The sequence below is a fragment of the Dendronephthya gigantea genome, unplaced genomic scaffold (genome assembly GCF_004324835.1).
Source record: "Dendronephthya gigantea isolate DGI-Jeju-01 unplaced genomic scaffold, DenGig_1.0 000074F, whole genome shotgun sequence".
NCBI classification, from domain to species: domain Eukaryota; kingdom Metazoa; phylum Cnidaria; class Anthozoa; order Malacalcyonacea; family Nephtheidae; genus Dendronephthya; species Dendronephthya gigantea.
In genome coordinates, this window is record NW_021163084.1 from 924,713 (window position 1) to 937,006 (window position 12,294).

A 12,294-nucleotide genomic window follows, 5' to 3' on the forward strand; every position below is an offset into this window, starting at 1 on the left:
TCTCGTAGCTATGAAAGCGAGGCTACACGCAGTTTACGCGCCAAAAATGTGAAATTCTACTTCCTGCAATCTGATCATCGTGCATCTGATTGGTCGAGAGGAGTTCTCTGCCGAAGGTTCGCATAATTTAAAATTTTAAATTGTAGCTATGTGTTTGGTGGCATAAAAACCAAATTTCTTTCCAAAATTTGGTTTATTTTAACGATCCTTGGCGCTTAGTGTTACTGGTTTCAACTAGAGTGGCTAGTTGTGGTGTTCTTAGATTCGCCTAGCAAGTTATTGGACGAAGAATCCGCAAGATTTGAGCAGAAATGTCGCTTGGAATTCGATCTCGCCTGAACTTCGAAATGAATGAGTGCGTTCAAACGTTATTTTCCCCGCCACCTAACGGCAGGAGTTCTTTTACAACAATAAGCGAAGAAACTAGAGAAAACCTGGATATGTTTGACACGTCTTTCGAGTCGACACCTGACTGGGGTTCCGAGCTTTTAACGCCAACATCGAGTGATTCTAGTCCAAGTTTTATGGATTCACCCTCATCACCAAGACGGATGTCACAACGTGAGCCAATCAGAAGGACTCCACCTAATTCTCCCCCTTCCCTTCGTGCCCTGAGACTGTTCGACACCCCACATACACCTAAGACTTTACTAGAAAGATCTAAGAATTTTGATGTTGTCCAACCCGAGAGCCCCGACATACGAAGTACCCGCCCAAAGAGGTTTGCCTTAAAATCAAAGCGATTATTGGGTGAGAGAAAGCCCTTCTCTGAGCCAAGGAACCCTGGCGGGCGTGGACAAATTGAGGCAAATATTAATCCATTCACACCGAACCATAATGAAAGCACAATACAGAAACATAAAAGAAGCCGTATGAATCTTGATGGGTAATTTTGATTGTTTTAACTTATTTAAAGCTAGCATATAGAAAGTGCAACCTCTACATCTTAGGCAGAGTCAAGAATGTGATATTTGTAATGCAGCAAACTGCTCATATTAACCATCATCATGAACTGGTGGAATAGATGATAGACTTAGTTACACACTGAGATCATTCCCCACTAACGATGTAACCCTTTGATTGTATTCAGCCACTCTGGAGACATTCCAAAAAAATTTCCCATTATTTTATTTCTTTATTCCCATTTCCCACAATCTTATTATTCTCACTTAAGTCTATTCCCCAAATCAATTAATATGAAACTTGATACAATATTATTTATTACAATATTATTTAAAGGTTGGGTGCAATCCCATAATGTAAACAAATGCTTTAAATATCAGCAATTTAAAATCAAGTAGCCTATTCCCTAATGTTATAAGCAGTACTGATGACCAGAAACAGCTGCAGTAACCACTCTTTAACTAAATTTCTCAGTAGTCCTCTGATGTACGCCTTTGTTGCTTGACTTATAAACGACTCAAGGCAGCTGATAAAGTACTTAAACATATTTTTGTTGTTGAATTTTTGAACTACAGAACTAGCAACAAGTTGTTAAAAGTGCCTTGTTCCAAATTATAAATGATGTATCCCCTATCCCATTTAAAATTGATTGCATTTAAAACAATTTCATTAACTTAGTGATGACCCGTTTAATGAAGTTGATGTTGATGCTGAAATTCTTGGAAATCCTACTAAGGTAAACATGGAAATGTTAGTCTAGTTTCATGTATTTGCCAATTTTTTATTTTTCCAACATATATTCCTGTAAATCAGAAAATAGGATTTCTCCTCAACATTGTACCCCTCTTTTGTCGTAAAAAAGACAAGCTCTAGCTGATAGGAAAGTTGTAGGAGGACTGTACCCTAAATTAAGGTTTAGCTGAGAGACTAAATATATGTACGATTTTGTAGGGAATGGGGTAACGTAAATAGCAGTGATGTAATGTATAGGTATAGCAGTCAGGGTAACTTTTAAGGGTACTATATGGAAAAGCGTTTCCTCCAAAAAACTCGTTCATCTCGACCACGAAACTCCCAAAGAATCCTGAAAATTCCTATCCAAGAAATTACTAAAGTCGCAGATCACCAAAAATTAACCCTTAGAATCTAGACATAAGTTCAAAATCTCTAAAAATTCCTATATGTGACAAATCGTTAAAGAATCCTCACAAATTTCCCCGGCCCAGGCGTGCAAAATCCAAAGTTTTTTTAAAATCTCAACACCGTTTCTTAGAGCGTGACAAGCCCAAGGCTGTGTAGGCTCCTAATGCAGACCCTGTAAAACTGTATCTAAACCCCGTAAAAAAACAAAACATTTTGCCTTATTTTTCAAAAAACTTTGCAGTTTTACTCATTTCCTTAGGCTTAGCTATTTTATACACGCTATTTGAATCTCCAACTCGAGGCAGCAATGAACGTTTGTAAATTCTAGTCTCGTGTTTTTGTAATGCTGGCTATAATGATTATTTAGAAACTTCACTTACGTGACAATAATATCTCAAGATACAACGCTGAATTTGTCGAACTTAAAGAGATTGGTTCTGGAGAATTCGGATCAGTTTTCAAATGCTTGAACAGATTAGGTAAGGCGATGGAGTTTATATCATAATCAGGATCTTGTTGTTACTCACGAGATTTACCATTTTTCTTAGATGGATGTATTTACGCTCTTAAACGATCAAAAAAGCCAGTAGCTGGTTCCATTGATGAGTAAGTTCATGAATGTTGTTGTCACATTGAGTCAGTGAATGCAACCGAATGAGAATCTTTCCGTATACATTTCTGTATTTTGACAATAAGTGTTTAGTTACGATTTAGTATTTCACTGTTTCTTTCATATTAAAAAATCCTTCATAGACATAGCTAGTTATCATTTTTACGGGACTAACGACAAGCAGTATTTCATCTAACCCACCTCCCGCGCAATTCTTCCTTTCTCTCCCAATCAGACAAAATGCCATCCGTGAAGTATACGCTCATGCCGTGTTGGGTCGTCATCCACATGTGGTTGGATATTACTCTGCCTGGGCTGAGGATGACCATATGTTGATACAAAATGAATATTGCAACGGTAAGTGATTTCCGAAATCAACTGTGATTTCCTAACCTGGATGGTAAATCCAGCGTGTCTACTCATGGTCGACAGCCCATTAATCCAACCAAATTCCGTAGCAACATCGTGCTAATGCTATACTGCAGACTAATTTACGTGTCAGTGAAGTGATATATCCAGCTGATATGTTATTTAGTGCCTTTATTCGCTAAATATTTCATGTGCCCTGACAAGTTTTGTGTGAACTGCTTATTACTTATCGTTTATTGATGCATGCAAACATGAAAGGCAGTATTGTTAGCATTTTCATAGCCGTTTCTTTCTCCAGGTGGTAGTCTAGCAGATGTTATCGCAGCAAATGAATCGCAAGTGAAATTCATGTCCGAACCTGAATTGAAGCTATTATTATGTCAAGTTTCTCAGGTTGGTGTATTTTTCTGCCTCCATCAATCTATTTTAACAATTGCTTTCCAATTTCTTCTTATGAGTCATAAACACTATTATTTCTATTCCAGGGATTGAAATATATCCATTCATTAAACTTGGCCCATCTTGATATCAAACCAGGCGAGTTTTTTAGTGTTTAAATTTTTGTTTTCCACTCTATGCTAAAGTATACTATCTTGCGTTTGCCAGGCAACATATTTTTGACATCAGGTTCAGAGAATGACGTAGATTGCGACGATGATAAAATGGATTTTGATGGATGCAATGAGATTAAAGTTCAGACCTATAAAATCGGGGATCTTGGTCACGTAACCTCGATAACTGAACCAAAAGTTGAAGAAGGTGACTGCAGATATCTACCAGCAGAAATTCTTAGAGAGGTATATGCTTGCATTGATATATTCTAGCTTTACTTGCATAAAACCACAACCTGATCGATGGCAGAATATGGCGACTCGTATTGAAGCAAGAATTTGAATATATATTCGGTATCTCAACGCTGTAAAATCCAAGTGGAACTGTGCGGTGTAAGATAAAGTAAAATATGACTATTTCGATGCATTAAATGAAATGGTTTCATTTGTTCTCATAGGATTATGGAAATTTACCAAAAGCAGACGTATTCTCGCTTGCTTTGACTGCATTAAGGGCGGTAAGTTGTTACAAACGGTGCGGGGTTCACTTCATGAATTTACAGAAACTGCTTGGGTGGTTTTTTTATTCCTGTCAAAGGGGGGCGTAGGCTGCATTTTTCCAAATGCTTTTTTCAGCGATTGGAGTATAATATATAGAGAATTCTTATATGGTTACGCGGAAATATGGAATTTATTTCGAGTGTTGAAGATTATTGCTCTTCAACACGAGGAATAAATCCATATTTCCAAGCAACCATGTAATATTCTGTTAATTCTATGAACAAATTATAAGCAAACGACAATTCTTAGTAACTTAAAAACAAAATATATATTAAAGCGCGCACATTTAAAATAACAATGTTCAGTCAAATGTGAAGTTGTAATTATAGTCTCTTGAGCGTGTATATAAATATGGTATAAAATAAAAAACGAACGTAAATTGTGAGCTAGAAAGAATTTTTGATTGGTCAAACATGTTTCCTACGCAGTTTTTGATTGGCTTGCGAAATAATATCGTATTTTTACGTGTGTTTGAATACGAGTTTTCTCGGTGGCGTAAAACTCTATATAACACTCGTGTTCATATAATAAATAGAAATAATGGTTGACAAATACCTTTATTATTCCTTCTTAGCGCTGTGTGACTGTTTTTTTTCGTTAGTATTCTAATGACCTATGTTTTCTCTTAAGGGTGGAGTTCGCGAGTTACCGAAGAATGGTCAAAATTGGCATATGATCAGGTTAGAGTTAAATATATTAAAATACAATCAAACAAAGATAATGCGAGTTGCTGCTCTCTCACTCGCGTTTCACTTGAACGTTTGTCACCAATTATCCGTACTTTAATCAACGTAAAACAGTTTATCTGCTTAAAGCTGATTACTCGAGTCCAGTCTCTATAACCACACATTTAACTGGATCATCAACTCAAAGTTTAATTTGAGCAGTTTGTGCGGTGATGTAAATGATATAAATTTGTATAGCGATTTGTAAATGATATAAATGTAAATTTAATGTTTTAGTAATATCCATTTTTTGTTTAGACAAGGGAAATTGCCATCCCTAGCGCAATGCAGTCACCAATTCAATAATTTATTAATGGTACGTAGCTAATATGTAATAATGGATTAATGCATTAATTTGGATACTTTTAGATATATTTTAAAAAAATTACTATTATTTTTTCTTGTTACTTGTAGATAATGACAGACCCTGATCCAGTGTGTCGTCCTTCATCATTAGACTTAACTAAACATCAAGTACTCTGTCCATTTGCTAACAAATCAAAGGTAGAGAGAAACGAATAAATGCGAATCATGTTTCAATATTTTATATATGAATTATTGTTATGCTTTAAGTCTATAGTTCATACTACACAGTACTACACATTAATACAATTCACTTTCAACTTTTTTTTATCATAGGACCAATTAAGAAAAGAATTGAACACAGAGAAATTTAAAAACGAAGTTCTGACCAGGTATAGCAGGGGTTTTTTCAATAAATTGGAGCTTTTTTCCAATTTCAAGTTAATAGCACTTCAGAGTCGCAAAAAAACCCCGCCGAACCTCGCAAACATATAGAACTAAAGACTTTGAAAAGCAATAGGATACCCTGTGTTTTGCTACGATACAGTTGTAGTGGGAAACGGCCTTGACTTAATCAATATTCTTTACTGAAACTACGTTTTCTGACGTATTACAATCTCTCGACAGGGAACTGGAACAGACTCGTGCAGCAAATAAAATGAACCAAGGACCAGGTCGGACATCAAATGGTCGATTAGTGGGTCACAAAGTGAGCCGCAGTATGAGTATGTCTGTGATCATGTAGTTTTTAATCATCCAGCAAATTTTAATATGAATAACACGGAGTAACTTTGTATTCAAAATGAATGTCTGATGGGATTCTATCACTACGATGGTCGCGCGCACCGTCAAATCACAATGAATGTAATTATTAGTCCTTTCAGTAAGCCTTGCAATTTTTAGAGGTAGCAGGTCGAGGGCAGCTTAGAGTTTGTCCTCCGAGATATAAATTGCATTTTTCGCGCTCAGTGCTTGAGCGGTACTGATTTTGAAACTTTACTTCTAGCCGAAGAAAATCAAGTTCTATTTTATCTTAATGTGTTTTAAAGGATATGGTTGAAAAGGACTTATTATTTTCAATCAGAAATTTTGTAAATAAACATTTCCTAACGATTTCTGTATAGTTAGTAGAATTGTCTGTTAGTTTTTAGATATTTTAGTAGAATAAACGTTATCAAGTTAAATGCCGGGCAGTGGGCTCTTTAAACTGAGGCGACTGAAGTAGCCTCAAATTCTATTTCGGATTAGTAGATTACACATCGACCCGTTCAATGTAATTCGCCATACTTATATGATTTGGCCAAAAAAAAGTCTGATTTCATCTTTATCTATATAAACCGGAAGAACCGGTCAAAAGTACGACGCCTAGGTCGTCGTCTTAATAATATAAATTCCACTCGTTTTTGTTGTTTTAAAAATCATTGGCAGATGTCAAATTCAATCAAGAAAAGTTAGAAGTAATATTTAAGAGATAATATTAAACCTACCAAGGCGATGAATTTTGAAATAAATCAAAAAGTTATTAGAAAGTTTACATACAGGAAATGGCATAAATTCTAGGATAAACTATTTCCTGGTCTTCTTATTCTACATATTGCAATAAAAACGTCTGTCTTCAATCCCTACTTTTCCTCTGAACCAAATCACAAAATTTTTTAACGAAATCTCGATTGCCCACAAACTAAATTTCAAGGCAAATGCATCCAAATACTTCGCCGGAATAATAAAGCATATGTAATTTTCGATCTTTAATCTAACTTATAATCTATTTCAAAGGCAATGACGAAAATTGTCTGCCGTTCACTATGTCTGCTCAAAAAATGCCCTTGTTATCTTTTTTAGCCCGCAGCATTGCATTTACATTGCAGGTATCCTTGTCTATACATTAGGTGGGAAAATCCACTGAGCTATACTATAATTCCTTAGATGTCTTAAAAACAGCCCGAGATCTTAATCGCACCGTAAAATCTTATCTAAAATCAATATGCAGATCTCTCCCGCACTATTGGCTCTTAATACCCCCCTTTCCATTCCCATTAGGAGGTTTATAATCAACAATATCTAAAATCCAAAGTCTAGTAGCAGAGATTACAATACCAGGTAAATTTTACTCAAAAGGGTTGATAGATCAGCGAACAAATTACTGCATAAGTAAATTGCAACCAAAATATAAAACACTGGGATCATGGATTAAATGAAGCATTTAAGCACTCACCCAGGAACTAGGTTAAGCTCGTAACAGCCTTCGTAGAAAATTCCCGTTGGAACGAGATTGGCAACCCGAACACTGACATCATGCTTTCAGGCAGCATTTCTCCCCACGCGTAACCTAGTATCTAGATAACAATTTAACGCTTCGTTAAATAAGTTCGTTTATCCCCCAAAGAACATGATGACGACACCGGAAAATGGCAATTCAACACCACAGCAAAACGAAACTCGCATTAAGGGACCCAATACTACACCTGACACAGGTGCCGTTCCAATAAAAGAACGAGGAAAACGCGCCAAAGCTGCTTCAATACTCATTTCTGCGTTGGCCGCGATTGCAACCGTGTCTTTCTTGATCGTAGCCGAGGAAGGTAAAGAGAAATTTTATTTATGGCTCTTTCCTTCCTTATTAGGATTATTCAGTGTGTTCGCTGGTGCATTGGTCAGCCGTCATATTAGCAGTCGTCATAATGCATCACCCCTTTTCTGCGCAACATTGTTTGACCTTTTCCCGTCTGCCAACTCAATGAAGTGCCTTTCAGGATTAAATTGTGTGTCATACTTAATAAATTTGCTAAGATCATGTACTATGTGTGTTGTAACCCCACAATCAACTGATATTAACCATTAATATCAATATTATTTATATCAACACCTACTCTAAAAAGATATGACTGATCATGGTGCACACTATCATGATATTTATCATTATTTCTTACGAATTTTTCTGTGTTGTTGGTTTTGTTTTTACAAACAGCGCACCAGCGGTTTCTTGAACGACATTCTGAAATTTTATACCCCGGTTTTCCATACCCATAGCAAATGATTTTTCCTTTATCCGACTTGCCAGATTTACCGAGAAAGACGCTCTCCTCCTTTGGGTTTCCTTTTTCTGAGAGTTTTTGGGTTTCTTCAAAACTTCTTAATGATACTTTAAACTCGCTAAACGATTGTTTTTTGTCTCTCTGCGTTACCACAGTTGAAAACGCTTTGTACTCTTCCGAAGGTAATCCTTTGATGATCATCGCGATCAGTAGACTATCACTTATTGTTTCCCCAGCAGTCTTTAGAGATGTGGATGCTGTCTCTGCCCGCACCATATAATCTGTAACAGATTCATCGCTCGATTTCGTAGGAGAGGTAAATGGTTAGTTCAGTGTATAGAGATATAACACGTGGTTTGCCCTTCGATAAATAATGTTCACGCTGACGCAGGATTGCCAGGGCCTTTCGTCCATCATTTACTGCGTCTCGGATGATAAGCGACCGACTTCGATCATCTAGTACTTGTGTCAGCTCGGCAAATGCGTCCGCGTTTTTGGTTGTGTCTGCTCGTACTTTGTATGGTATTGCTCAATGTTTTTAGCTTTGATAGCCTAGAAACATAGAAAAGATATAAATTAATAGTGGGTGCATGTAGAAAAAACATTAAATATTGTAAAATATAAATATAAAAATTGTTGATATTATAGCAGTATAGACATAGAATATATAATTCTATATAGACAAACTGTATTAAAATTTAACACTGCATCAGCAATTTTTTCAAATCATTGTGTAACTAAATTTCTATATCTATCTTTATATCTAGCTTACATACAATTACAACCAGCAACATAAAGGATTTTCTTGAATACGGAAGTAAACCCGAATGGGGGGGGGGTCTTAGGACGAGCCCCGCAGTGCCGGTGTTGCATTGAAGCCAAGAGCAGTTGTGTGTCTTAGTGTCGATCTATATACATTTAATAAAATAGTTATATTTAGGTATCTAATGGCCCATAGTAAAAATCACAGTTAATATCCTAAAGTTGAATACTGTCAGAAAATACATATTTAGCTCCAGCCTTTGTTGTACTATTATAAGTATTATTGTGAGTCAAGTCTTGAGTCAAGTCCAGGTTTTACAAATTAGTCCACTCCAGGTTTTACAAATAAGTCCAGTCCACGTTTTACAAATAAGTCCAGTACAGGTTTTACAAATTCGTCCAGTCCAGGTTTTACAAATAAGTTCAGTCCAGGCGCCGGTTGTTCAAAAGTCGGTTAGCTTAACCCAACATGTTTTTCAAGTTTTTTCGGTGCAGAAGCATATAAACCAAAACAGCGGAGTAAGATTTAACCCAGGGTTAGCGCTAACCTAGCTTTGAACAACCGACCCCAGGTTTTACAAATTAGTCCAGTCCAGGTTTTACAAGTCCAGTCCAGGTTTTACAACATGTTGCTAGGAAGCGTTCTTCGTCGAACGCAATAATCACCGTGGTAATAATAATTTTAACGCTTCGTTTATCCCCCAAATAACATGATGGCGACACCGGAAAATGGCAATTCAACACCACAGCGAAACGAAACTTACAGTTACGGATCCAATATTAGACATGACACGGGTGCTGTTCCAATAAAAAAACGAGGAAAACGCGCCAAAGCTGCTTCAATAATTATTTCTGCATCGGCCGCGATTGCAACTGTGTCTTTCTTGATCGTAGCCGAGGAAGGTAAAGAGAAATTTTATTTATGGCTCTTTCCTTCCCTACTAGGATTATTCAGTGTGTTCGCTGGTGCTTTGGTCAGCCGTATGTGTCTTTTATTTGAAGAATGTCGCCATATTAGCAGTCGTCATAATGGCAGTAAAATGAAGATGTTCAAATTCTGTTTCAAAGGAATTGATTATGGAGCAATTGGTGCATGTATGGGTTTAATCATTATGGTGCTTGCTGGATTTATGATTGGCGGTCTAGTTGAGTTGGATTACAAACACGGCGCTATCTTGTGTAGTGGTGTAGGAATTGGACCACTTATCTTACAAGTTCTTAAGCTTGACACTCTTTCCGCTGTTCATATTGAAACTATTCTGGAAGATCAACAGACGTATGTGGCTAATGTTCTAGCATGGCATTACTATTATAACTACCTCAAAGAGACGCTGCCAGAAATACCAGACTTGATTAAGGAAGCTGGGTTGCAAAACCATCTCTCTACAATGAAATTAATTATTCTGATTCCACTAGATTGTGACACCGCGGTTGAAATTTCCACGGTGGATCCAAATCATTTCACAAAAAAGGGATCTCTGAGATTAAAGAAACAGCCTAATATTAAGCTGCATGTGTACGAAGTTAAGTCTTCTAGTGGAAAAGAATATACTCTTGTGATGCAACTTGCTAAAATACCGTTGGACACATTGGATTATATGAGCAAGCACGCCGACATCCTTTCAGTTCACAAAAAATCGCGCCAACGCGAAATCAAATTATTCTACCAGACACTTAATGATATTTTGGCGGATTGCGAGAAAGATTGTAGACATAGATGCTTGCTCGTAACTTATCACACGAAAAAAGGCCGTGATGGCACATTAGCAAACGAAATAGTGCGACTAGTGAATAGCGAAACTTTCTCCCATGCTGAGGATGATGTGTTTGATGAAAATAGTTATGCAGCTACCAGCACAACCCATAAAGGTAGCACGTCTACCAGAGATGAAAATACCGCCCACGAAAATACAGATCATGAAAGTACCAAATGTGATCTTACCGACGACATGGCAACATCTGGAAACGATTCATCGCTTGAAACATTTCCCCTATTTAATATAGGGAAATCTCCGGGCTCCGGGATTAATTAGCATATCTCGATCCCATGCAGATATTGCGACCTTATACAGGGTGTATCAAAAAAAATGTCCCAAATGTAAAATTTCCGTTTTTCAGGATATTTTGCAGAATTTGGCAATTTTTTGTGTTCCTAGAGATAGTTAAGACTTATCTGGTATACCTAGGCTAAGTTTGGTTTTTCATTTACAAAATTATGTTACCGGGGGGGTGGTTCCTTTCCACTGATATTGAGAGGGCTTGCGCGCGAAAATGTGAAGCTGAAATTCAGATATTATTTAACTGTCTAAAAGTAGGAAAGCTTTTTAATAAGCTGTCAAAGTTTCAGGAAAAATAATGCAAACTGGGAGCAACGCGCGACCCCTAAAAGTGACAAATATTTCATTGCGCGCAGTGGATTAAATGCATGGTTGATTTTAGCGTGACCGATCTCATGCAAGGCTGTGCAAATGAATAAATTAAAGCGAGAAACTGAACAAGACGACGAAGCGATTTAATAACAAGATTTTTATTCTTGATGTTAATCCTCAACATTTCTACCATTTCTTTCTAAGCAAACTGCGGCTCGTCTGAGCATGGTAAACCGTAAACACTGAACGGCGAACCACATTTGTCTGTCCTGCCTCAAATTATCCATTTCGTTCGAAATTCTTTCTTGCAAATCGCCTACGCTACCACCGGCAAATCTAGGCGAATGGACAGACAAATGGTTCGCTGTTCAGTGTTTAGTATGCTCAGACAAGCCGCAGTTTGCTTAGAATGAAATGGTAGACATGCTGAGGATTAACATCACGAATAAATCGCTTTGTTTTTGTGTTCAGTTTCTCGCTTTAATTTATTCATTTGCCCAACTTGTATGAGATCGGTCACGCTAAAATCAACGATGCATTAAATCCACTGCGCGCAATAAAATATTTGTCACCCTTAGGGGTCGCGCGTTGCTCTCAGTATGCATTATTCTTCCTGAAACTTTGACAGTTTATTAAAATGCTTTCCTACTTTTAGACAGCTAAATAATATCTTAATTTCAGCTTCACATTTTCGCGCGCAAGCCCTCTCAATATCAGTGGAAAGGAACCACCCCCCCGGTAACATAATTTTGTTACTGAAAAACCAAACTTGGCCTAGGTATACCAGATAAGTCTTAACTATCTCTAGGAACACAAAAATTTGCCAAATTCTGCAAAATATCCTGAAAAATGGAATTTTTACATTTGGGACATTTTTTTTGATACACCCTGTATACACTGAAACCGAGAACAGATGTCAAGGATTAAAATGTTTTTCATATAACTTATAGTTTATGAGTAGAA

The 12,294-nt window shown here is 37.0% G+C and overlaps 2 protein-coding genes across 2 annotated transcripts; both read left to right on the forward strand.

The window, feature by feature from the left end:
- The first annotated feature begins 157 nt into the window (after nt 1-157).
- Nucleotides 158-6,255, forward strand: LOC114531758 (wee1-like protein kinase). The gene is made up of 14 exons (XM_028553379.1): nt 158-886; nt 1,582-1,639; nt 2,414-2,525; nt 2,595-2,652; nt 2,892-3,013; nt 3,324-3,418; nt 3,511-3,562; nt 3,632-3,822; nt 4,035-4,094; nt 4,768-4,817; nt 5,121-5,178; nt 5,277-5,366; nt 5,502-5,557; nt 5,793-6,255. The coding sequence occupies exons 1-14, from the start codon at nt 312-314 to the stop codon at nt 5,908-5,910; spliced, it is 1,695 nt and encodes a 564-aa protein (XP_028409180.1). The 5' UTR covers nt 158-311; the 3' UTR covers nt 5,911-6,255.
- Nucleotides 6,256-9,675: 3,420 nt separating this feature from the next.
- Nucleotides 9,676-11,004, forward strand: LOC114531716 (stimulator of interferon genes protein-like). Its single transcript, XM_028553327.1, has one exon. It carries the CDS (start codon nt 9,676-9,678, stop codon nt 10,993-10,995), a length of 1,320 nt encoding a protein of 439 aa, XP_028409128.1. The 3' UTR covers nt 10,996-11,004.
- The last annotated feature ends 1,290 nt before the right edge of the window (nt 11,005-12,294 follow it).